This window comes from Ochotona princeps, chromosome 28 (genome assembly GCF_030435755.1).
Source record: "Ochotona princeps isolate mOchPri1 chromosome 28, mOchPri1.hap1, whole genome shotgun sequence".
Taxonomy (NCBI): Eukaryota; Metazoa; Chordata; class Mammalia; order Lagomorpha; family Ochotonidae; genus Ochotona; species Ochotona princeps.
In genome coordinates, this window is record NC_080859.1 from 11,208,170 (window position 1) to 11,235,748 (window position 27,579).

Below are 27,579 nucleotides of genomic sequence, written 5' to 3' on the forward strand. Positions count from 1 at the left end.
TTGATAAAAACCCAAGATGGCAAAGACGGTTATCTCCACTATTACAAACAAGGAAAAGGGCCCTGCACATCAACCACACTGGTGGCAGGATTCACAGGGGGAGAATCACAACGCTGGCCATGAGCAAGATACAGTGGGCAGTGAGCAGTAAACCTGGGTTTTCCTGCACTACAGGCTAATCTCTCCATCTCTAAAACAGAATTACTGAGACTATTAAATGTGAAAGGCACTTACAACAGCACCTAGAACAGACTTTAAGGGATAGATGTGTTTGCTATTATCACTTTGTTTTCTTCCAGGTCAGATTTAATTTCCCAGCATTAAGAACGTGGTATTTATAACCAAAAGAGTAAGTCAGGCACCATGAGTGTCCACTTCTCCCATTCACATATTGAAAAGCATGTTACATGGATGCAGCTTAGGTTCACAGCTTCCCAGCTACCAAGGTCAGAAAGACCTTTTTGCTAAATGTAACTGGCAGACAAACAAAATGGCTGTTGACCTACACTACCATTATTACTATTTCTTCCCACCCAAATCACCACAAATTGGAGCACAGTATTATTTGCCTATTCATCATAAAAAGTACAAGGCAGCATGAAAAGGCAAGGATGAACAAAACATGGACCCTGTCCTAAGTAGCACTTCTGTGTGCTCGAGAGTAATTGCACGAAAGCTGAAAAACTTTCCCACTGCTTGGGCTCAGCAGTGTGGCCTAGTGGCTAAGGTCCTCGCCTTGATCCCATATGGCTGCTGGTTCTAATCCCGGCAGCTCCACTTCCTCTCTATCTCTCCTCCTCTCAGTATATCTGACTTTATAATAAAAATAAAAAATAAAATCTTTAAAAAAAAAAAACAAACTTTCCCACTGCTTACGTTTCTTTGTGAAAATGCTTGTTTAAAATGAATAAATTACACTTATGTGGGCAACTACAGCAAAAGCAAGAGCTGATTTAGGCCTGTGTAGAACAACCTCTCCTAACCATGTATAACAGTTAAGAATGACAATTAATTTTAATTATAAAAGTAACTCAGGTAAGACTAAAAAGCACCATATGAAATGAAAAATGCTCTATCATTCGTTACACATGATCGTAGTCAAAAGGCTGAGAAGCGATCTCTATCGTTCTTTAAAACCTTCACTCCCTTTGTCTAAAGTGCCTGCCACTGTTTATCTACATTTCCAGATAATTTTCTCTCTCTCATGTGCATACAAACCCACATGATATATTTGAGATACAAATCTGTACACATATATACCACATATACAAGCCCCAGAGGGGATCACAGCATAGACCCTGTCCTATAATGTTCTTTCCCCTCACCTCCCCGCACAAAGACTTTCAGATTAACAATATGTAAACTGGTATCACAAAACAGGATGTCAAATTATAAGTTAGCAGAAGTCTCTCTCAGAGAATGTCAACTTGAACTCAGAAATGACTGAACTTTTGTTAAACACTGGCATGTCATCTGTGGACAAGTAGCTGGGTTTCATTCTAACTTCAATCACCAAAGACTAAACAATACAACATTTACTATACCAATCTTTATTTTTTTCACCAAATATTAACAATGTGCTGCTGTAGCCTATGATTTATGTTACTTTTATGTTCATTAAGAACCCAAAATACAAAATCTATGAAGAGTCCATATTATAAAACAATAAACCAGAGAACCCAACAAAGTGTTAAAGGAGGGTAAAATAGTTAGGCACTCACAATCACCACTCAGACAGGACCTTACCCTGCAGACTTCAAGGGCAAGCAGGGCGAGTCTCAGCAGACTCGAGAGCTTCCCGCTCCAGCTGCCCTGCTGCGAGGCCACTTGGAGACTCTTCCTGTAGCACATCTCGGCAGCACCCATCATTCCCTGTGACTGATAGACATGAGCCAGCCACTGAGGAGCGGAACAGAAGGAAGCAGAGGATTAAAGTTCAGTATCTGTCGGTATCCCACTGCCAACACAGGCAGCCCTGATGAAGTGAGCAGCTGTATTCAGTGGTGAGTGGCACAGTAGTCAAGAGCCCTTTGGATGCCCATACCCCATACTAGAGTGCCTGGGTTTCAGTCCCAGCTCCACTGGTTGTGTTTGTTAGCTTGTTTGTTTTGTTTTGTTTCTTAAGATGTTCTTCACTTAACGGGAAGGCAGAGTTGCAGAGATCTCTCATTTGGTAATTCTCTTCCCAAGTGGCCACAAGAGCCAAGTCAGGCCAGGCTGAAGCCAGGAGCCAAAAGCTTCATCCACGTCTCTCTCATGTGGGCAGCATGGGCCTGACTAATTTGGGCCATGTGCGGCAGGTTTTCCAAAGAATTTGAACAGGGCCAGCTCCACTTCTTAATCCAACTTCCTGCTAATGAGCATCCTTGAAGCAGCAGGTAATGATCAAGTCCCCATGTCCCTGCCTTCCGTGTGGGAGGCCTGGACTGAGTTCTGGGCTCCTGGCATCACCTGGCCAGTCCTTGATGGCTGATGGCTTGTGGAGTGAGCCAGCATAAGGCAGAGCTCAGTCTATCTCATTGGCTTTTATTTACGTAATTAAATAATCTTTTAACTTCTAAATTTAGAAAATCATTAAGTTCTGTGGCCAAGTAATGAAAATTACATAATAAGAAAGGTCTCAAATAAATGTAGTCTGTAATTTTAAAACTTCCCGTAAGACTCCAGACCTAAATGACTTCAACAATGAATTCTCTCAGTTTAGAAATAAACAATGCTACCATTATACACATCCTTTCAGAAAGTAAAAAACAAAAGAAATAGTAACAGATGTGAAGTCCTGACAAAGATGCTTTAGGAATAATACTTTGCAGGCTAACTTCTCTCAAAAAGACAGACACAAAAATTCTAAGCAAGATATTAGCAAACTGATAGCAGCCAAACATAAAAATAGTATATGACAACCAACTAAGATTTATTGCAAGAGTGTAAAGCTGTCTTAACATGTGAAAGTCAATGTAATACAGAAATAGTTCATTCTAACAAGTGTAAGCAAAAAATAAAAAATAAAAAAATATATAATTCAAGAGTTTAAAAAATTTTAGAAGAAACTTCCTTAATTTGATTTACCTATATCAAAATCTACTGCAGGTGCTAACACAGTGATGTAGCAAGCTAATCCTGAGCCTGCAGCCCTGGTCGCCCACATGGGCACCAGTTCGTCTTGGTTGCTCTGGTTCCTAACCAGCCCCCTTCTGAAGGCCTGGGAGAGTGACAGAGGATGGCCTAAATCTTTGGGCCCCTGAATCCACATGGGAACCCGGAAGAAGCTCCTGCTCTTGTCTTCGGATTGGCCCTGGGCTGGCTGTTGCAGCCTTATGAGGAGGGAATCAGTGGGAAGCACCCTCTTTCAGTAACTCTGGCGTTCAAGCAAAGTAAAACAAACAAACGAAAAATATATGGCAAACGATAATACTGAAATAATGAGTGTTGTCCCCATAAAGTAAAAATAACACTGGAGTGTTGACTTATTATTAGCAAATGATATAAATATCTATGTAAAACTACTACAATTATTTATCCAACTACTATTTCAGAAAATAAATGTACTTATTTATGCAAGGTTATTGGCAGACCAATATATAAAATGCAACTATCTTTCTAACTGTTTCAAACATTCTACACACATATATACATGTATATATGCATATACGAACAAACCAGAAACAACCTGCAAACACTTAGATACCCCAAAATAAACCTGCCATGTGTCAGGCAAGGCCTTCAGAATTGCCTAAACAGCCTGTAGACCCACAGTCCTACAACCCTAGCCTGCAGAAAGTGACTGCTGGTAAAACCAAAACTATAAAAGACCTTTCAGGTGAAAACTGCAAAGCACTGCTGAAATTTCAAACATGTTACATTCTTGGCTAGAAAAATTAGCAGAACATTATTTTAACTTCTCAAATTAAACTTCAGATTCCAATCTCAACCAAGATTTGAGAAAAGCTTTCTGTGTGCATGTACACGAATTAATTTTAATATGGAAATGTGCAAGATTTAATATGAATAAGACAAACTTGAATAAGACCAAAAGGCAGGTGGCCTTAATGCTATCAAACACCAACACTAACTACAAAGCTATAAGAAAGAATCAATGGTGCTCGCTTTGGCAGCACATATACTAAAACTGGAATGATACAGAGAAGATTAGCATGGCCCCTGCACAAGGATGACACACAAAGTCATGAAGCATTCCAAAGTTTTTTTAAAAAAAGAAAGAATCAATGAGCAAAGGAAAAGAAGAGGGATCCCCCAGAGTTTGACCAAGTCATCACCAAGAATTCATGGGGACTATAGACTTTTTTCAAAAACTGGCATTAGGTCTATTAAATATCCATTGAGGAAAAACAAGAATTTTGACCTTGGTAATATTCACATAATTTAACCTAGGTTAAACCAAAGACTAAATGTGAAAGGTAAGACAATAAAATCCTAAAACAAAACATTTTAAAAAGTCTTCATAAACCAAAATAAGCAAAATTCTCAAATAGAAGATCCCACAGATGATGAATTATACATCATTAAAATTAACAACTATTCCTCAAAAAAAAATAACATAAAGAAAATGTTGAAGCAAATCACAGATGTGAAACAATTATTTACAATAAAAATATTCAAATTTGCGGGGTCTTTGTTGTGGCAGAGCTAGTTAAACTACTGCCTGAAATTCCAGCATCCCAAACAAAAACCTGGATTTGTGTCCTGGCTACTGTGCTTCTGGGTCAGCACCTGCTAAAATGCATAGGGAGGCTCAGGAAGCTGCTCCAAGTACTTGGACTACTGCCCATTTACGGGAGACCTGGATGAACTTTCTGGCACTTGACTTTGGCTTGGGCCAGACTTGGCTATTTTGGCCATTTGGGAAGTGAGCCAGCAGATAGACAATCTCTCTCTCTCTGTCACACTTTCAAGTAAATAAGTAAATCTTATTAAAAAAAAAAAAAAGTGAGTGAGATACAGCCAGATGAATGACACTCCTGATTTGAGCTAAAATCATGACACTGAAGCCAGCAAGGTGAGCACTCACCTGCCACGCTGGAACAGAGGCCGAGTTGGACATCACTGTCTTCTGCAGTTCTTCCAGGACAGCATCTGGAAGAAGCTTCTCGGACTCCAGGAGAGGTTTACATTGAACTTGTCTCAAAAGCAAAACAACAGCTGGCTGATCAGGATTACTTTTCAAATTCTGAAAATTAAAGCCAAATATGAACATATCAAAACAGGTTCTTAACAATTGCTATGTTAGTTAAAAAATGTATATTATATTTAGCTTTGTCATATCAAAGGATACACAACTATATAATATAAACACGTGGATAATAAGAACTTGAAAATACCAAGCCAAGAATTTATTTACTAGTTTTAGAAGCCAGTGATGCTGGGGGCAAGCATTGTGGGATAGTAAGCCAAGCCTCTACCTGCGGAGCCAGCATCCAATATGGGTGCTGGTTCATGTCCTAGCTGCTCCAGTTCCAATCCAGCTCCCTACTTATGGCCTGCAGAATCCGTGGAAAGCCTTGGAAACCTGCACTCATGTGGAAGACCTGAAAGACGCTCCCGGCTCGCCTCTGATCAGCCCAGCTCCAGCCACTGCAACCATATGGGGAGTGAACCAGCAAACTGAGGATCTCTGTCATTCTCTCCCCTTGTCTAGTTAACTCTGCCTTTCACATAAAAATAAATCTTTGGGGGAAAAAAAGCCAGCAATGTTATCAATGCAGTTTGTAACTCATTTATTTTAAAATGAGTATGTCTGTTTGACTTGGTTTATTTTCAGATAATGTGTTGAAAAGCTTCATTTCTCAATGTAAATAAAAAGAACTAAGAGTGAAGGCTATCTCTAGTCCAGGGTCTCAACAAAGACATTGTGTGCTTTTCTTCCAACAAACATTTCAGGCACTAAGAATAGGAGAAATGACTCATTTTCCCATTTCCTTAAGCTGATGTTTATACCTCAAAACACATATAGTCACAAATGCTCCATGTGCATCTTCTTTCACATTCATATGAAAGAAGTTAAAGAATAAATTTCCCTAAACAAGTCCTCCCAATATTGTTTCTCTATCTTTTGTTTATTAGTTCATAGACTTAAGCTTCTTTTAAAATGTATTCAACTGCTCTCTTCTGATGCCAGGAACAGCAGTGCGACAAGGAAAGGTTTATAACGTATTCCTTTGCAGACAGCAGCTAGCCATTGACTATGTTTACTAAACACCCACTGGATAGCAGCCTGTCCTCAGCATCCCTCAATGAAGCAAAAATTATTACTCTGTTTCCAGAGAATTTAAAGACTAAAGGGATCTTCCAAGTCCATTTCTTCTTCTCTGTAAAATTTATACTACTCCTCCAAAACACATTTCTAAGAAGTAATACAATCTCCCTGGTTGGCACTTGTGAAACATCATTCAGGGAAAGCCACACTTAAGACTTTCCTTAAGTATAAAATTATTCTTAAGTCTATGAAACAGATTTGTTTATTTAACAAATATTTATTAAGTCCCTACCGTGCGCTTAAGCAAGGCACTCAGAACAAACAGCCTGCAGGCCCACAGCCTATAATCCTGGCCTGAGAAAGTGACTACTGGTGAGTGACCACTGACCAGTCATCCTACGTGGTGCAGAGTTCCACCGCAGATAAGAAGGAATGCAAAAACAAACAAAAAAATTAAATTCTAGGAGCTTAGGGGGACAGCAGTATGACGCAGTGGGTAAAGCTACCACCTGTGATGTCAGCACCCCATGCGGGTACTGTTTCAAGATTCAGCTCAATGCGGATGGCCTGGGAAAGCAGCAGATGACGGCCCAAGTCCTGGGACCCTTCACCAATGAGAGAGATCTGGAAGAAGTTTTGGATTCCTGGCTTCAACCTGGTACAGCCCTGGCCACTGTGGCCATTTGAGGAGTGAACCAGTGCATGGAAGACCGCTTTCTTTCCTCCTTTGCTTTTCGAGCAAACAAAAATCAGCCTTTTTAAACAAGTGCTAAGAGTTCAAGTCCTGGAGTGAGACAAACACTAGTTCAAATGGCAAGTCTATCCACTTCTAGCTGTGAGATAAAAGGAATATTAATCAATACCTACATCACAGGTCTATGGTAAAGTTTCAATAGCGAGTATTCAATGCAGTGACTGGCTTGAGGCTGTGTTCTTTAAACATCCTGTACTCCATCATGGAAGCTATGTTCAAAGAAGGTAATAATTCATGCTTCTCAGCGTACAATGCTGTCACCAACCTTTGTGCAGAGAGCTTCGGCCTCAGCTGTTCTTCCAGCGTCGACTAGACCAGTGACAGCCTGTGATAGGGACCACTTTTCAAGAGACTGCTTGTAATTTTCAAGGAATTCTTTGTCTTTAACTGTAAACAATAAATGCTATATTACTATCTTCTATAATGTACGTGTTCACAGAGTAGGTTGAAAGGAAGTACAACTGTTTCAGATCTGACATGTATCACTGGACTATCATAGACTGTTCTAACAGCACACAAGTTTCTGGGAGGTTTCATGGTGAGATACTGCTACTCTTGCGACTTACATCCAAAATATAATCTCTACATGAATCCTGAAAATGTAAAGACTTACTGTAATATAATAGAGAAAATGAACTGCATATATTCAGACTGTACGATGTGCTGAGTTTTGACATAATAATTACATATCACGGGTTCATCACCACGGTCATACACACCCTTATCTAAAGTCTCCTCCTTGTGACCACTTCTGTCCCAAACCTACTTGATCCCCCCTTTACCCTCTCTGTCTTCAAGCAACCCCTAAACATTTTCTGTTCTAGTAGGTCAGTTTGCATTTTCTAAACTTTCCTATAAATGTAATCAAAATAGTGCATACACACTTACTGGCATCTTTCAACAGTGTTAACAAAGCAAATTCAATTTACTTTCAAATTCCCAGGTTTAACCCCATGTGACCATGACGCACCAACATCTTTATTATGTGTTGCTAGACTTGAATGGCTGAAGTCTTGCTAGGAGCATCTCTGCCTAATCAAAAGTGATGCTCTTTAGTAGTGTTCTTTGCTTGTCCCCCTGTCTGCCTCACAAAGAACAGAAGGAAGTATTACAATCTCTGGAATTGGGGGTGGGAGAGATATGTGAAAACCGCACACTTCCTTTCCTGATTGTCTGGTAGAGTCTATCAGTGAAGTCATCAGGCCCAGATGTTTTCTTTGTGGGAGGATGTTGAACTGCAAATCCCATGTGTTTAACAGTTATTCAGTGTATTCCTCTTGAGCAAGCCTTTGTCTTCTAAGGAAACTGTCTACTTTACCCAGGTTGTCAGTCTCCATGGCAGAAAGATGCCCACGATATTCTCAGCAGCCTTTCGAACGGCTGTCATGATGCACTTTCTTGCATTTCCAGCACAAGCACTCTCTTTTTCCTGATCCACCCAGCTAGAAATTTATCAGTTTTTTTCCCCTTAAAGAATCAGGTTTTGGTTTCATTGATTTTTCTCTGTTGATTTTCTGTCTTCCATTTCATAGACGCCTATTCCTTATGGTTTCCTAGCTTTTTAATTTCCGTTTCCTTTTGCTAGTTCCTTCAGTTAGAAGCTGATGTCATTGACATGAGGAAGGCCTTCTTTTCTACTGCAGACATTCAGTGCTGTCAACTTCCGCTCAGCAGGGCTTTGGTGACACTGCTAAGCTGAGAGGCTGTGCTTTTGTTTTCACTTCAAAATCATTTTTAGTTTACTTTTTGATGTGTTTTTTTTTGACTGGATTATGTAAAGGTATGTGATTTTGTTCCCAAATACTTCAGAATTTCCCAGATACTTTTGTTATTGACTTTTAATTTAATTGTTGTACTGAGATAATAAGCTTCGCACGTTTGATTCTTTTTTAAACTTATTGAAACCAGTTTAATGACCTAGACTATGCTCTATCTGGGTAAATGTTTTGTATGAATTCGAAAACAGCCCTTTCTGCTGCTATTAGAAGCAAGAAGAGTCATGCATGTCTACCAGGTGAAATGAGTTGACAAACTTATTTAAGTCTTCATGATATCTCTATTCACTTTGTTTCTAACTGCTCTATTCACGTACAGACTTCTGTACAAATGCTCCCAAAGGGAGAGGAAACCCATTGAGGTAAGCCCAATGTCCAAAGACAGACTGCAAGTGACAGTTCAGGGAAGGAGACATAAGGAGGGCCCAGCAAACTCAGTGAAGGAAACCTAGGAAGGCAAGCCAGGGTGGCTCAAGTTCCAGGGCAGAGCACCAGAGAGGAAAAAATGGCACAGAGGGTTCCAAACTCAGCCTGTTCAGCCAGTACATGAGTGAGGAAATCACCCGTAGCAAGAAAAGGACCCAAAAAGAGCATCAGAAGCAGTAATCTTCAGAGTTTACACAACACTGCAAGCAGTTTTTCTGACAGCCAGGGTGAACAAAAACTTGAAACTCACACAGTATTGGATAAAGTATCAAGACAGCTCTGCAGAAAGATAATGTGCTCAACTAGCCTGACACCGAAGGCTTCCATGTCGAAGCAGAGAAACAGTCTACCCAAACCCACTTAGCCAGCCTGGCCCACCGATGTGGAGAGAGGGTGGACCAAGAAGCATCGGGAAGTTTCCAGTTCAGAGACAGAGGTCACTGACAGATCAAGACTGACTCGTAGGACTTAAGATGCTTCCATAGCACCCCTTTACTATCAACAAATCATGCCCAGATATCCAGGACAACTACAAAGACAATAAAAGGCAAAATACAGTTTGAAGAGAAAGAACAAAATACCAGAAATAGACTTCGGGAGCTGGTGTCACGGCATAGCACAGTAAGCTACCATTTTCCATGCTGGTGTCCCATATCAGAGTGCAGGTTTGAATCTTGACTCTTCTACTTTCAACCTAGCTTCCTGCTAATGCACCTGTGAAAGTGGTAGACAATGGCCCTAGTATTTGGAGCCCTGCCACCCATGTGGGAGAACCAGATAGAATTTCTGGTTCTTGCTGCATTTAAGGAATGAAGCACCACATGGATGATATCTGTCTCTCCCTCTTCTCTCTATTATTTGCCTTTCAATATACAAATTTCAATATACAAATACATATTTGAAAGAAAAAGGAGATTCAGATATGGAAGAGATGCTGGAATTATCAGACTTGGAATTTTAAACAACTATGACTAACATACCAAAGACTCAAATAGATAAAGAAGATGGCGTGCAACAACAGATAGGTATGTGCAAAGAGAAACCAAGACTGTAAGAAACACAAACATGCTAGACATCAAAAACACTGTGACAGAATGAAGAATGCCATCGATGGGCTTATTGGAAGACTGGTGACAGCTAAGGAAATCATCTCTGAATCTGAGGCTATTTCAATAGAAATCCCCATGGGTCAACTACAAGTTGGTCCAAATGCAGTGGTTATAAAGTTTGGGTTTGTCCAACTGGATCAAACACAAAAACAGCAATGGTATTGACATAACAAGTTAAGCCACCACTTCAGATGCCTGTATTCCATATCAAGGGCTATTGCAGTTCCAGATCCTTTGCTTTCAATTATGCTTCCTGCTAACACATTCTGAGATGCAGTAGATGATGGCTCAAGCGCCCGGACCCCTGCCATCCTTCTCTCTCTCTAATGTTTCGCCTTTCAAACAGATGAAAATGAAATAAACATCTTAAAATAAGTGGGTTATGTTTTTTTTTTCTATAATCTGAACAGCACGGCTTATATGTAACTGTTCGTATGATTTACCACTGAAAATAAGTTCTTTTGCTTAAAACTTTACATGTTTAAAATATACTTTAACATCATGTTATATAGAAAGGGCACAATTTTTTAAAGTTTTCCCTAGTAATCTATAAAAGCCAGATGGTAATGATGCCTAGCAGCTATGAAAAGGTAGCTGGCAGTCCAAAATTTATCTGAGGAAAGGTAAGAATAAGCTAACCTATTTATGATACTATTAGATCATTTTTCAATGAAGAGATTTACAGATTTTCAAGACAACATTAACTAAATTTGATTTAACTACTGCTCTGGCCTGGAAGATGCCTGAAAGATTTAGTGCTGATTTCAATAAAGAAATCCTTTCAGGTTACCGCTATGCAAAACACTGGACAGGTCTCAAAGCAAGCAAACAGTATAAAGCAAAAGTTTCAGTTAACAGAACCTACTGATGGGCCCGGCGGCGTGGTCTAGCGGCTAAAGTCCTCGCCTTGAAAGCCCCGGGATCCCATATGGGCGCCGGTTCTAATCCCGGCAGCTCCACTTCCCATCCAGCTCCCTGCCTGTGGCCTGGGAAAGCAGTTGAGGACGGCCCAATGCATTGGGACACTGCACCCGCGTGGGAGACCCGGAAGAGGTTCCAGGTTCCCGGCTTCGGATCGGCGCGCATCAGCCCGTTGCGGCTCACTTGGGGAGTGAAACATCGGACGGAAGATCTTCCTCTCTGTCTCTCCTCTGTATATATCTGGCTGTAATAAAATGAATAAATCTTTAAAAAAAAAAAAAAAAAAAAAAAAAAAAAAACAGAACCTACTGGATACTTAAGTTCTATAAGAAAGTATGCATTCACAGGATGTATATCACATTTTGGTACAGATATCCTACCTATGAATTCTTTCATGAATAAATGCATTTTTGTATGTAGAAGTTGTGTTCCTGAGTTAACTGTTTAAGGAGTCTGAAGGACATCATCAATAAAAAACGCATTTTAAACTTACTTGAAGCAGAAACAGCAGACAGCAGGGCCAAATATAAATCCATCCTCTTCGGGGGAGTGTTGTTCACCAAAGCCAGTTTATCATCGGCATGACATGCTGCCATGAGCCCAGCCCAGACAGCAGGGTCACCTACATGGAGGAAATGGGCAGGAGGTTTGTTAATTTCAAGATGTTACTGAAAAACTCCCAAAGTGAGAGCTTACTAAGTACCCACCTGGAAAAGGATATTAATTGTATCTCCAGAAAAATCTTATTTATAGGAAAACTAAATTATATTTGCTTTCAGAAGACATATTACTACACTCACCCTCTGAGATTTGCTTTATTTTTATAACCATACACACCAGAGGAAGTGCAATGTGCCGCTAAACTCTTCTTCTGTGGTTGGTTAGCTCAGTTGCCTACAGCACTGCATTACTAAGGAAAACAACAATTACTACCTGCTTTCACCAGACACCAAGGGCAAATCTCAAAGATCCACTCATCTTGATCAACCACTCCCTCCTTCAAAGGCTTAGTCACAGGATAAGCAAGCTAACACAGTATTTATCCTCAAGAAAAGTTTAGTTAAAAAAATTACTGAGGCTTTTATTTGTGTTGTAACAAGAAAGCCTGACAGTCAGTGTCTCACCCATCTGTATGATCTCACACACACACTCTCTCTCTCTCCCTTCATTCACTGGCTCTTTCCTTCTCTCACACCCTAACAGCAGCAGCTAGGCGGGGGGCGGGGGAGCCTGACTTCAATGAGCTGAAGAGGTAATTAACAGATGACACACATAGACTCCTCCCTGTAAGAAAGTTGTGGAAAAAAAGTTGCGAGAGAATTGGTTTTCTTTTGTTTTCGTCATTTGTTAGGTATTTTATTAATTAAAAATTTTATTTTGCAGTTAACTTCAAGAATTAATTTTGTTATAATCTCACAATCCTTAAAAAAGACAAATGCTTAGGGTATAGTTGCTATACCCTAGCTGCTCCATTTCTGGTCCAAGTTCCTGCTAATGGCCTGAGTAAGGAGAAGATGGCCCAAGTGCTTAGGCCTCTGCCACCCGTGGGAGACCGAGTGACGTGAACTGAAATTTTCTGGTTTGGCTGAAACCAATAGCACTCTATTCTAGTCATTGTTCTCAAGTATTCTAGGTAAAGAAATTGTTCAATGCCTCATTTCCTATTTAAATAACATTTTGTAAAAACATACTTGGTGATCCTACATTGACAGACATTTCAGATTTTTAAGGCATTTTTCTAGTCATAGAAATGGAAGCAGTAATATGCAGTCCTCATAATCCCATGATCAACACCATACCCATGACACAGCTGGTTAGAACTAAAAATAGCCAGCTCAGGAGAAACCATGACCTTGACAATTCTAACAGCGACCACATATGCCATATCCTTCTGTCTCTTCAAGGAATTAATTGCACAGAGAAATAAATAAACAGCTCAGTAAATACTTTAGCAGCCATAGTTAAGTCTCATTAAATATGATTGATACAAAATGGAAAAAACTACTTTTTGAAAATATATAATTTGGATTCTCAGTAATAGCTAATGATACAATTTTTTTTTTTATTGGCTTAAGGAAAACAGAGTTCAGTTTACTTTAGGAACAAATATGTGTTGCTGTTTCAACATAAATACTCATGGAGCAATAAATCTTATCCTGCCAGATATCTAGGAAAATACATTAGGACAGGAGAAAAACCACAGTGAATGCTTCTGAATTATATACCAAATTAGTTCAGCCTTGAGGACAAGACAGACATATAGGTTCAGTGCCTATGGATAAATACAATGAAAATTGCAACTGATTCAGCTATATAGAACTAAATCATCTGTGAACACACAGCAGATAGGCACTGCAGGTTTCAGAGCTATACTAATTTGTTTTGCCAACAATATTTACAAAAGTAAATCAAGTCAAGGCATGTAAGAAACAAGTTTCCAATATCAACCCCCTGAGAATTCTTAAGGAAAAAAAAAAAAAAAAGCAAAAAGTAACAAAACCCAAGACGAAGCAATACATTCCTAACTAGCTTAGCCTATCACCTGCTTGTGTTTCTATATCAGATTTGGGTCATAAATTTCATATTTTCCAATAAATGATACAATTTGAAGCAGACATTCCTTTTAACCTGTTACTATAACTAGTGCTCTCTTAATTATGAAAATACAGAGATAACTAAATAACATGTAAAATCTTAAAGACATTTTCCTAAATTTACTTTTGTCTTACTTCATGGAAATATGAACTTTGCTCCTGTAAATCACAAATGTAGGATTGACAGAAGTTGATGGCCTGATTAAATTATCATCACCTGGAGCAAGAAGGGCTGCTTTCTGAATGGTCTTCAGAGCAATATTTCTCTCATCTTCTGCTGACCTGCTTCCCATCGCCAACTGGTTGACCGCAGTGTACAGTAGTGCCTTCTACACAGGGAAGAAGACTGTGTTAACCAATTCTTTTCACAGACCTCTGTCTTTCAAACTGACTAAGAGGCGAGCTATGCTTGATACGGAATCCCTAAAGCCACTGGGAAAAGTGGTTTTGCTCTTTCATCAGTGTTATTCAATTAATTTGTGCAAGAACAAACTAACCTTCCCATGATTTGAGTCGAGAATATGAGCCACAGTTCCAGCCACAGCACCTCCCTGTAACAGAAATATGTGATGCTTACACAAGCGTATGAACTGTAGTAAAATAGTAAAGTTTTAAGGCAAAATCTTTCTATTACATCATTTGAAAGGAACAGTTTTATCATAGTAATAACTTCAAGACTCAAGTATCTGGTTACCAGTACGGTTTTAAATGATCAGGTTTTTTTGTGAAAATCTTTTCCATCAAGACCATTTTAATTCTGTTTTTAAAATGGTCATACTGAATCAAAAGTTACATGATTTTTACAATTCCATCCAGCATTTTCCAACAATGAAACAGATTGTAACAGAAAGTTATATACACAGAAATAGAGATTGAAAAGATATATTAAGACGGTTTTAGTTCACGAAAACACATAGTATTTTTAAATGTTCTATATTCGCTAGTAAAATGAATATATGGCACCAAGAAGCTGATCATTGCTTCAAAAATAAACTCAATATCAAAATAAGAAAAACAGGTACTACAATATCACCAGGTTTTCATAAGGCCAACTTGAAATCTGTAATAACAAAAAATTTTTTTGGGCTGGGTGTGATAGCCTAGTAGCTAAAGTCTTTGCCTTGCATGCTCCAGGTTCCTATATGTGCACTGGTTCGTATTCCAGCTGCTCCACTTCCTTTCCAGGTCCCTGTTTGTGGCCTGGGAAAGCAGTCAAGGATGGCCCAATGCCTTGAGATCCTGCACCCACATGGGAGACCCGGAAGACCCAAAGATCTGGCAGATAGGAGACCTAGAAGAAGCCCAAGACTCCTGGCTTCAGATTGGCTCAGCTCCAACTATTGCAGCCATGAGGCAGGTGAACCAGCGGCTCACTCTGTCTCTCCCTCTGTGTAAATCTGACTTTCTGATGAAAATAAATAAGTCTTTTAAAAACTTAATTATGAGGCATTTTATTTGCAAAAAAAAGTGAATTGCAAGAATGATTTAGTTTTTATATCAGAAATACACCTTTCATTTCATATCAGACATGTATCAGAAATGCTTTCAAAATTGTACTCAGTGTATAAAGAGTGCTAGTACCTTAAACTAAAAAGTATGTCAATGTAAAACAAAGAGAAGATGGACTAAAAAGAAGGAAGGCGAAAGAGTTAGATCTGGGAATGAATCCCATTCCTGCAGCATCTACTCTCGGTGGGCCCAAGTTATGCAGCCTCCTGTCTCAGGATTCATTCTCCTTTTAGGGATGATAATTTCTCCCACTTCACATGGTTGCTGAGATTTAATGACAAAATACATGAAAAGGCAAAGCATAGTGGTAGACAGATAGTAAGGACTTCACTCTGTGGTCTGATGCAGTGCTGGATCCTCTGAGCTAAGCTATCCATTCAGTCTAAACATGAGAGTGAGAGCCCTGCTCAGTAATGTCTTAGCCGTCAAGAGCACTGGCACTCCCTGAAAGGTGGTTACAAACCACACACACACACACACACACACTACTGATCTGAATTTGTATTTGGACAGGTCAGTAGGTGACTCCCACTGAATATTAAAGTGTATGCAGTATTGTGATAAAATATTTAAAAACTGGGCCCAGCAGCATGGCCTGGCAGCTAACGTCCTCGCTTGAACACGCTGGGATCCCATATGGGCGCCGGTTCTAATCCCAGCAGCTCCACTTCCCATCCAGCTCCCTGCTTGTGGCCTGGGAAAGCAGTCGAGGACGGCCCAATGCATTGGGACACTGCACCCGCATGGGAGACCCGGAAGATGTTCCTGGTTTCCAGCTTCGGATCGGCGCAGCACAGGCCATTATGGTCACTTGGGGAGTGAATCATCGGATGGAAGATCTTCCTCTCTGTCTCTCCTCCTGTCTGTATATCTGACTTAACAATAAAAATAAATAAATCTTAAAAAAAAAAAAGGAACCCTTGAATAACGGTATTTAAAAAAAAAATATTTAAAAACTGATTCTTAAAAGCCCTGAAGAACTGAGAAGATATTAAAAACTTGCCAAGCCAAAATTTAGAGTCAAAGCTGGAATCTGAAGCAACGGGTGGGCAGAGAAGCTACTTCTTCCACTTGTAGACCCTAATAAATCTTATTTTTTTTATCTTGAAGGACTCTTGGGGCTGTTTGGAATTTAACATGCAGGGCTCATGCAAAGTGGGGAGTGTACTAAAAACCCACATCAGAGAAACCTAACACCTCAGGTTCTAACTGAATCAGAAATAAATAAGCCACATCTCAAATAACCTTGAAACCTCAAGCTTTAAATCTTGTTAATAGTGGCCCCAGACTGGTAGTTTCAAGCATCTGTCAGAAGCAAGTAAAACTTTCTGCTAGAGAAAAGAATCTTAATTCTCATACACAAAATTTATTCAAGAATTTTTTTCATACATACCTATATATACACAAGTAGGTAAATAGAGAAACAAAGCTAATGTAATAATAGTAAAATAAAAACTCGCAGTAATAAAAAAAACAGAACCCATAGAAATTCTAGATACTGAAATTACCAAGCATGGAAAATGCTCAAAACACGTTACCTATTACACTCATATTTACCAGTTAGTTTAAGTGAACTATGAATGAACATATTAATCACAGATATTAAATAGAAAAAAAATTCTTGAAAATATCTGGCTATTATAAATAAGAATATAGTTAGTGTGCAATCTTTTATAGAATATCAATGACTTTATATGTACATTTTTGGACATTTACAATATTACAGAAATTATCATCTTATCCTTAAGAAAATTTAAATAGTATTAATCTTGTGGGATTCAAAATTACAACAGCCAATGCACTTTGTACAACAATACTGTCAGCATGCTTTTCTCACACAGTCATTAACGTACTTTGTATGTGTTCGGGATGGTCCTTGTCCTCTCTGTGACGCACCACCCCCAAACAGTACAGTAGGATGTGGAGGACACTCAGGCTGGTACTTGTCCAATGAAGACAATTATCTTCCAGAAAAACAATACTACCTTAAAAAATTATCCCATTTACCGAATCAAATTATTTTCTCATTTAGCCAGAACTCATAATATGACTCACCTTTGCATTTCGTTGGGCATGCTGAGCAACAACACGGGACAACAGAGACCAAAGCGCAGGGTCAGCAGGATTACTACAGAGATCATCAAAGAGAAGACTTAGAGACGGGAGATGCTTCAACCACAAAAAGGGCAGCTAGCGTCTTATTAGTTTTAAAAGCTCATTAAGTATCAATAAAAGTTTTATATTAACTGCTCATGGTAAGTGGAAAGTGTCTTGACTTTTAGAAAACAGACTCTATTTCCAGTGTACACTGAGTCCTTACACAAATAAGAAAAAAACAGCAACAAGATAATTACAAAGTTGCAAGATAATTAAGAATACTTAAGAAAACTAACACCCTGTGTTCAAAGAACCCACAGAGATTAAAAGTTTCAGGAGAAGTAACACTGTATAGTGGGAGAATGTCTTCTAAAAGAAATCACACTATAATGAATAGGCTTAAATTAAAATAATTTAATTAAAAAATAACCCACAAGTATTGCTAATAAGGAGGAATAACAACAAACTGTATATATCACATTTCACTGCAGAAAATTGAAGGAACAATCACTGTTATTACGGACAGCATTCTAGTTTCCAAATTTTGAAGATACCAATTAATATTTATGTAGGCAACAACTCCTGAAACTATTATCATGGACAGAATCATAACAACAGATTCAAATAAGGTTTGGGCCTTAATTAGAGTAAGCACACTCTTATCAACTGACTTTTAAAAAGTCCTACTAGGTGAAATAATGTGGATCATTAGCTAGTCCCACTTACAACTTCACGAAGCCAGAGCTGGGCTTTCACATACATATGCTTACCTCCCTGTACAGTCTTGGTAGAGTACAAATTAAACATAACCACATCAGTCTGTCCGATTTTTAGGCCCCACACACAGGTACAGGACTCACCTGTGGACGGCCTTGGACATCTGCCGTTGCACCGCCACGCTGCGGCCTTGCAGGGCGTGGATGGCTGAGGTCAGAAGGCACCTCTGGTAACCACTGCCTTTGTGCTGGCTGTGCTTCAGTAACTCATTAAGGGCTGCTTTCGACAGCGTGGCGTCCTGCATGGCCAAGCCCAGAGCACACAGTGCTTGGAGGCTCTCTGGAGTTTGTTCCTTTAAGATAGAGCTATAAACATATTTTTAAATAGCCTATTAACCATGAGTACAGCATTCTCTTTATCAGGGACTATTAAAACACAATGGACATCCAGGATTTTTAAAAATTCAGCAAAACTAAGCCCATCTTTAAGATTAATATAAAAGAGAAAATTCCCTGGCTTTTGGGGACAGCAGTTCCCATGGCTGACGCAGCTTAAATCACCAATGGCAAAGTTCTCGCCTTGAATGCACCAGGATCTCATATGGGCACCAATTCTAATCCTGGTGGCCCACTTCCCATCCAGTTACCTACTTGTGGCCTGGGGAAGCAGTCGAGGATGACCCAAAGCCTTGGGATCCTGCACACAGGTAGGAAACCTGAAGGAAGCTCCTGGCTTCAGATCGGCCAAGCTCTGGTCTTTTTGGCTACTTGGGAAGTGAATCTTCAGATGGAAGATCTTCCTCTCTGTCTCTCCTCCTGTCTGTATATCTGACTTAACAATAAAAATAAATAAATCTTAAAAAAAAAAAAAAAAAGCGGGCCCGGCGGCATGGCCTAGCGGCTTAAGTCCTCGTCTCGAATGCCCCGGGATCCCATATGGGCGCCAGTTCTAATCCCAGCAGCTCCACTTCCCATCCAGCTCCCTGCTTGTGGCCTGGGAAAGCAGTCGAGGATGGCCCAAAGCCTTGGGACCCTGCACCCGCGTGGGAGACCTGGAAGAGTTTCCTGGTTCCCGGCATCGGATTGGCACAGCACCAGCCATTGCGGCTCACTTGGGGAGTGAAACATCGGATGGAAGATCTTCCTCTCTGTCTCTCCTCCTCTCTGTATATCCGGCTTTCCAATAAAAATGATGAATAAACCTTTAAAAAAAAAAAAAGCACCAATGGCCTTTCAGAAGGCAACAACAGTTACGGTTTTTCCTTGCTCATCTTGCCTGAGGTTCAGTAACAAACATAAATTAGCCTCGGTGGGTATCAACCAGAGATAAATAATGAGAACAATTTTTCTAAAAATCAATTTTAATAAAATCCTAGGAATATAAATAATAAAAACAATTTTAATGTAACATCTGACTTTCATCCTTTCGATGGAGCTTTGTCCTCGTGAACGCACTGGGAAGACGTGACGCATCGCAGTGCGCAGCTCCACTCCTGAATAAAAGGAGAACTGCCAATGAAACTGTTGAATTTACCTGGACAATTGGATACTAGATCATCTACCACTGTCTCTACCTGCAATCCCATGATACACTAAGTGGCTGAAGGACCATACTACTGTAATATGGGGGAAACAGTGGGGGAGTGAAAGGGAAAGTGGAGGGGGAAATCCCTGTGCCTAGGGAACTGTATCATGAAAAATAATAATAAATATATATATATAAATGAAATCACCATTTTATATAATATGTAAACTATATCCACTATATGCCAAGTTAGTATTTTTATTATGAGGATTTAACTTCCATATGTACACAAACAGCATTTTTCCCCTTTAACTGTGAAATATAATTTAGCCTTACACAGGTGATAATCAATAACACATAAAATTTCTTGCTAATTTAGATGAGGAACACTTGGCTCTACAAGCTTAATACTTCCAAATATTTCAATCTGATACTATGATAAAACTGGAATTTTTCAAAGCTTTCAAACCAAAAATCATTAAAATAGAACAAATACTTATCTCATTACAAAAGATCACATATCGACCACTATATTCTGAACAATTATTTTGGAAATGGGAATTAAATGTTTTGTTATTAATTTTGACAAAGAGACACAAAATAACCACAAAATATCTCTGGAGAAAACATCTTAAAGTGCCCATTAACAGTAAGAGTTTCACAGATGTGGAAGTTCAAATGTGAAAATACTTCAATCAGTGCAATGTCTGTTAATAACCTACACTGTCAGTTGGTGAAAGTAAGAAAGCATAAAAAAGCAAGACAGAAAATAAAAATTCCAATAATAATAACAGAAGAAGAAATTTTAGTTTGTGCCTTGGCACATATGGAAAGAAACCCTACCTATTCTAATACTTACTAACATATAAAAATCTAAATGTATAAATTAAATGACTGTGCTCCAGCATTCAGAAGGGGATTTTACATGTGGTTTCTTTCTGTAAAGTCTATGAAGTTGGGTATCAAACCTTTTTTCCCTATTATGTAGTAAACTATTGCCTGCATTTAAGCATTTTTCAGACACTATTCATTTGCCAACATCAGAGCATCCAAAAGAATCATTAAAGAGTAGACAACATCGCAATTTCTACGCAAAGAACATCAAAGCAGAGGCTGCCAAGGGCTGGGGATGAGAAGAGTGGTGTTAAGGTCACATGACGACAAACAGAGGACCAAAACCACAATCAGCAACATGAATCCTAAGACATATCCCGCCCTGGGTTCAACAAGACAAAACGGAAGGGTAAAGTTCTTCTCACCATGGAAAAGAAAAAAATACTTTTTCCCAGATCCACCAATACTCAAACTGACTGTGCTGAAATAACAAAAGACTAACCAATTATGACTAACTTTGGGATATTTTTGCTTTGGATGACTGCAGTACTCATTTGCATGTATGATTCATGCCAGCAGGCCATGTGCAAATTTGGGGTCTGTGAATCTATAACATACAGTCACACATAAATGTTACAAGGATATATAGTGGGGATACAGGCATTTAGGTACTGAGTAGGGATGGCAGCTCTCTCTGTCCATCTCTTTGTCTCGAATGAATATTTAAAAGAAAAACTCTAATAAATAAAAATCACTACAGAAATAAACAGATGGATAAGCTGTTGTTTTATTAACTTATTCCAAAAGAACAGGAATAGCTACAAGTTCTACTAACATGATATTTTTTTTTAAAGATTCACCTTTAAATGAGTTTTTTAGTGAGTTAAAAAACAAAAAGAAACAACAACTGAAAAAAAAAATCTCTTTGGGAATCAAAGAAGCCAAACAAAAAATTAGCCCATTAAAATTGCCTTCATAAAATTTTAAGGTCATTATATCAAGTAATCAAATGTTGTTTAATTCACAATAACAACACACAGCTTTGAAGGGTGGGGGGATTTTCTAGACTAAGAATTAAGCTATGAGCCCCAGCTCCTCTTGAATTTAGAATCATGTGAGGCCAATCTTTGTTCACTCAAAAATCCCTTACAAATTAAAAATTTTGCTTTCTGTTGCTCCACATATTTGATTACCTGGTAGTGTTAAGTGTTGCTATCAACTGTACATACCATTTGAACAGCAGTGTCTTAGCTGCATCCAGTTTCCCTTGTTTATACTCCGTGATTGCCAGGGCTGTTAAGATATGGGCTTTGTCTTGCTCTGATTCAACAACAGACAAGGCTTTCTCATAAGCTGTTCAAAATGGAAACAAAACACAATATTGAAAATGTACCCTGATAAAGTGTGGGATTTTTCATTTCCTAATCTCATTTTTAAAAAAAATCTAACTAAAACTATATCTTATTTTTATTCCTTGTTTTCTAAATGACAGAGTGAAAACTTGTTAAAATCTAATCCTGGGACTATTACGTTAACAATCCCCAATTTCAAAAGAAATATATATATAAAAAAAAACAATCCCCCATTTCCCCCTTTTGAGTCCAGAGGGAGGTCACAATGGTTATGAGTAAGAGCCAGCCTGGAGCAGAAGTGGAGGCCTGCAAGAACTGTGGTACCACTGCAACACACTTGTGCAGACCACCAACTCCATTAAGCAGAATGTATGTAACTGAACTGCTCGTGCATGGGCTGGACCAAGGTATGTGAAAACTTAAAGTTTTTAGAGAAATTGAGATTTATTACTACTAACAGTGGTTACATTTTTCAGTTAAGCAGTGTAGTCTTGTGAACATGTGCTTTGAAAAGCTAACTCACAAGGATCTATGTTTAGGGGTAGCAGTTAAGGTGCCTTTTCCAACACCAAAATCCTATTTGTGAGTGCCATTTTGAGTCCTGAGGCTGTCTTGCTTCCTGTTCAGCACCTGGGAAGGCAGTGGAAGATGGTACATATATGGCAAGACGTATCTAGTGCCAGCTGTTATGGTCATTTGAGGAGTGAATAAGCTAGGAAATCCTTCTCTTGTTTTGTCTTCCAAATAACTAATTCTAGTCATATTTCAATAAGCATTTCAGCCCCTCTCTATACCAGTTCACCCTTCTAGATGTGAGCTTCTCAAAATTAAATTCTCCTCAGCTTTGGAAACACGTGCTTCTGCCTCAAGCACTAGTCTTACCTTTGCCGCTCTCTATATACAGCCCCTTCATAAATAAAGCCAATGCAAAACCTACGATGTCTTCTAACTCTTCCAGTGGCGTAGACTTAAAAGCCTGGATAGCTTTATCATATTCACCAATGGAACTAAGAAGTAAAACAGAACTTACTTTTAATACCAAGAATAACTTTGCCTTGTGATAGCAAAATAGAGATACAATTACACTAAGGTTATTTTAATAACTTTGTGTAGTTCCTTTTTTATGGTGGAGATTCAGCAAATGATAACCTATTAGCATTAAAGCTGTAAAAGATATCACTATCAGGATGTACATGCTGCTTGTTTTGAATTACATGTGAGAATAACAAGTTCACCTAAACTACAAAGTATCTTTTCTAGTAAGTTTTAATCAAATTCCCAATTAAAAAAATCCAACGTGACTTTGATATAGAACCCTACTTTCTAAGCTTATTTAGTTCATTATGATTCTATTAGTATGGCTCTAGCATCTTTGACAAGCTTATCAGATCATAAAATATCTTGTCAGCATCAAACTTAGCCTTGGATAAACTGTCTGACACCCAGTTTTATGGAAAGCAATACAGACACACCAAAAATCCATAAAAAATAGGAACTTTCATTTCTAAGATTATTATACAAAGGTTAAAGAATTTGTAAAATCAATAAATTCAAATATTGACAAATATTTTGATGACGGAAACAAGTTATCTTAGATTGGTATAATTTTGATCGGTTTCAGTCACTCAATTTCAGGGGTAGCTCAAAATGTAAGGTCTCCCTTTTCTCAATCAAAACCTGCTTCCTTAAATACTTGCATTCTCTGTTTCTAGTTCTACGCTCTACCACAAATGGTTTTTAACCATAAATCACTGGCAGTCTGTGGAAAGAGATACAACTCCCTCTCTGTCCCACAATACACACACACACACATTTCTATACATACATTTTAAACCACTAATAAGTCTATATAGCAAATTAGGAATGACACAATTCCTCCTCCACTCACAAGGTTTCTACTGTTAAAGAGCAAGTCTCTATCTCCCAGAGTTCTCCAGCCCACAAATGACGAGCTCAAACCTGCTCCATAGAAGGCATACCGGAGCAAGGTGTCACCCAAGGCTGTGAGCAGCACAGGCTGGGAGCATCGCAATGACGGGTCCTCAAGTCCCACTGTTCTAGAAACTTGTCATCACTGTGCCAATCCCTAGCTATCATCAGAAAAGAAACACGTAAATGGGAAAATATATATATTTTTGCTTACCATAACAATCTGCCATAATGTCTTACTGTAGCATTGTATGTATCTTTGTCTTCCACAGACAGCAAAACTGCTCTGAAACAAAAGAACAGAATGCTTCAACTGATGTATTGATGTATTCTTTAACCCTTCCTCTTCAGCTGGATCTATACGTTTTGTTCTCTTCAGTTAATCCTATGAATGCTTTAGTGCTAAGTAGTGCTGACTCATATTTTGTTAAGCAGGTACTACAAAACTAAAATTTAGATTTCATCAGGAAAATTATCACAGTAAAACTAACTCTGAGTTCTAAATATTCTCAAAACTTTAAGTACAAGAGAGTATGTTACAGTTTTACATTTTGACATATTTGAAATATATAGAAAACACTTATAAAAATACTGATAGTCAATCATATGAGTTAGGAAGACAGGAAATTAAGTGCTTTCATGGGCCCTTGCCTGTGTGTGTGGAGTAACATTTAACAGACAGTGACTTGGGGGCAGGGTATAGTCATCGGAAGGGCGCTGGGGACAAGGGAAGCCTTCTGGTGCACAAGGCCCAGGGGCAGGACAAAAGAAAAAAAAAAAACTTTATCAGACAGAAATCTGTACATTTATTAAGCTTTTGGAATTTTCTTTAAATACAAACAACAGCTTTTTACCAACCGTGCTATGATAAAACACACACAAACACACTTAGAGAAACCTAAAAGACAATGTGACAGAGATTGAAACCTCAACTACTTATTTAGGGCAGACAAAGCACCACAGTGCAGTGCTCAGGTGAGCCTGGAGCTGCCATTTCAAGCCTGAGGTGCAGGCGGTGTGGGACGCACAGCATGCATCTGCGCTCACTACAGGGTCCATATAACAGAAGCATGCACACTAACACCGCCTCACTTTCTTTCTTGAAAACCCATGTTCACTGCTGATTGCATCATACAGCATGCTGACTTGTGAGTTTATTAAAACATACAGAACAAAATTATTGTCTTTTAATAAACTCTTCACATACACCTGGAAAAATACATCCTTTTTTTAATTGCATAAATTTTATTTTTGGTAATTTTTACATAATTGATTAGGGTGCAAAGAGCCAGGGGCTAGAGGAAAGTGGGTGAGACCATTGTTTTCCACATTCTCTCTTCCTTCCTGTATCTGGGGTGAGGGGAGAGAGAGGGGAGAAGCCACACCCAACCTCCCAATCAACCCAGGTTCCCCAGTGTGGGGCTTCCTCCAAGGGTACTGCTAAAGTGGTTTTGATAATTCAACAGTTCTGTATTGTTATCTATCTTGCCACACCAAGCATGATGAAATCTCTCCAGACTCCACTGGCTGACATAGTTCACCTTAGAGTCTCCATTTGCCGAGCTATTGACTGCCAACTCTTGGCTGGGGAAGTTGACCGATTTGTTCTGTCCTTCATCCTCTGTTATGGTACCAGATGTCCTCTATAGACTCCAGTGTACTGCCAAATTCTCCATGCACACCTGGATATGCTGTCCACTGCTCTATCTAAGCCACTGAGGAGGCACAGCTCTGACACATTCATTCCATGGTCAGACCATGGAATTTTTTCCATTTTTTTTCAATTTTTTCAATTTTTTCCATAGTTGGAACTTGGAGTCCAAAGGTTCAGTTGGGGGGATTCCCAAAGAAACTTCATCTGAAGTCAACTAAACAGCTCAGTCCATACAAGTCAGGCCTCAACTATCTCTTGAACAAAGCCATCCTTCTTAAACCCACTGAGAAATGTTACTTCCTACCTCTGCAAGCCCTGCAAGGCATGTCCCCCTACTTTGATTTTCTTAGTAATCACTATTATCACAGATCTTTCACAGCTCATCACATGTCTTCCCACCACCAGATGTGTACTCCGTAAGACAGCCTACATAGTATTCACAATCACTAGTGCAAGTATCCAGTGAGGCACACAGTAGTTAAGAAAAAGTCACTGAATAAATAAATAGACAGTAAGGTGATTCGAGCAAATATAGTATAATGCTGAGTTTGTCTGATGAAACACATGTATTTAGTAAAGCTAGGTAAGTTCTTAGAGAAATAGATTTTTCTAAAAGATTCTGAAGTATTTGTCTCTTTCAATTTATTCTTTCCTTTGAATCCCCCCCTCCCTCCACCTTCTCTCATTCTATCGCTCTTACTTGTCCCCCTCAACAGAAACCAAAGCATTGCTGAAAACTGAGGGTTGTATCCTTTTATCTTCTAATATATTGTAATTATAATATACAATGATGATCAGGAAAGGAGTCAGAACATTTATTTAGTACTGCCTTTCAGAGAATAAGACTAAATTTAAACAGATTGGTGGAAGACAATGATTGCACTTCCATGAAATGTAGCTTACCTTTGGTAGGCATCTGCTGCTTGCTTCTTCAATTGTAGGTGTTCATTTAGGTAACCCAACATTGTGAAAGCTGGAGCATAATTCTGAATTCTTTCTGAAAATTCAGTAATACTTTCATTTTACATGTACATACTGGTTGTGTTCCCAAAACATTAGTTTAATTTACAATTCTTTTCAGTATCTGAAACACCAGATTATTCATACTGTTAAGAATAATGATTTGATTTTATTTGGAATATAATATGCAATATTATACAATATATGATAATTTTATTATAACTTTTAAGTTACTGAAAAATACTAAACATATGTGGTTGCTAGCTGTTTTTTTAAATTTATAAACCATTTTTTAAGTCTAATCTTTTGAGATCGTTTCTCCTGTTAAAATTAGATATGAGATTAATAGGGAAATTCAGTTACTTGCTAACCAGTTACACATCAGCCTTCCAGATTAACTTCAGCAACAATTACTCTTAGTTCTTTTTAAACATCCATTTTTTAAAAATTTTTCTTTACTTTTACTGGAAAGGCAGGTTTACAGAGAAGGAGAGACAGAGAGAAAGATCTTCCATCCACTGGTTCATTCTCCAAATGGCTGCAATGACCAAAGAAAGCTAAGCCCACCTGAAGCTAGGAGCCAGGAGTTTCTTCCAGGTCTCCCACATGGGTGCCAGGTTCCAAGACTTTGGACCATTCTCCTCTGCTTTACCAGGCCACAGGCAAGTAAATGGATGGGAAAAGAATGGCCAGGACCCAAAACAGTCCCAAAGGATTCTGGCACTTTCAGGGAGAGGATTAGACAACATGAGCCATTACGCTGGGCCCAATGTTCATGCATTCACAAGAAAATTTAGTACTGTATTCAAAAACCAAAAGACGGTCTACACACTTTGAAAAAAGCATTTCAAAAATTTAATGTAACAAAACAATGAGTTTTTAGAAGAGAAGCACATCTGATCTGATCTGCTTAAAGTGAATTAGAAATAAATCTTGAAGATCTTTAACTTGTCTAACAAAGTATAGTGCAATGTCTTATGTGATAAATTTTAATGTCATACTATGAAATGAAAACCACAGTTACTCTTGATTTCTAGTCCACATACCTAGAGAAATTCACAAAAACTGAGTCAAGGGGGCAGGAGGAGCTCCACGCTTGACAAGGCACACAAACCCCCAAGGCTAAGGACAGACAAGATGATTCTCTCTGTCTCTCTCATCCCCTTTCTCTTTTGCGCTTCCAATGTTCCTTCTTTTTTTTTTTTTTAAT

General features: G+C 38.8%; 1 protein-coding gene and 1 non-coding gene across 4 annotated transcripts in view; one reads left to right on the top strand and one right to left on the bottom strand.

Annotated features, from left to right (window-relative positions):
* SKIC3 (SKI3 subunit of superkiller complex) overlaps positions 1-27,579 on the bottom strand; it is a 70,522-nt gene that overhangs the window by 7,253 nt on the left and 35,690 nt on the right. For all 3 annotated transcript variants that reach the window (XM_058656421.1, XM_004586197.4, XM_058656422.1), the window contains 12 exons: positions 26,313-26,406; positions 23,970-24,041; positions 22,709-22,833; positions 21,704-21,827; positions 18,260-18,481; positions 17,358-17,430; positions 14,291-14,344; positions 14,011-14,122; positions 11,693-11,821; positions 7,234-7,355; positions 5,030-5,188; positions 1,747-1,899 (listed from right to left, as the gene is read on the bottom strand). In XM_058656421.1, coding sequence (XP_058512404.1) covers positions 1,747-1,899; positions 5,030-5,188; positions 7,234-7,355; positions 11,693-11,821; positions 14,011-14,122; positions 14,291-14,344; positions 17,358-17,430; positions 18,260-18,481; positions 21,704-21,827; positions 22,709-22,833; positions 23,970-24,041; positions 26,313-26,406 — 1,439 coding nt within the window. The remainder of the gene's footprint in view (positions 1-1,746; positions 1,900-5,029; positions 5,189-7,233; positions 7,356-11,692; positions 11,822-14,010; positions 14,123-14,290; positions 14,345-17,357; positions 17,431-18,259; positions 18,482-21,703; positions 21,828-22,708; positions 22,834-23,969; positions 24,042-26,312; positions 26,407-27,579) is intronic.
* On the top strand, positions 4,100-4,206 carry LOC118760367 (U6 spliceosomal RNA). Its single transcript, XR_004996742.1, has one exon. It is a non-coding gene; the product is annotated as a U6 spliceosomal RNA (small nuclear RNA).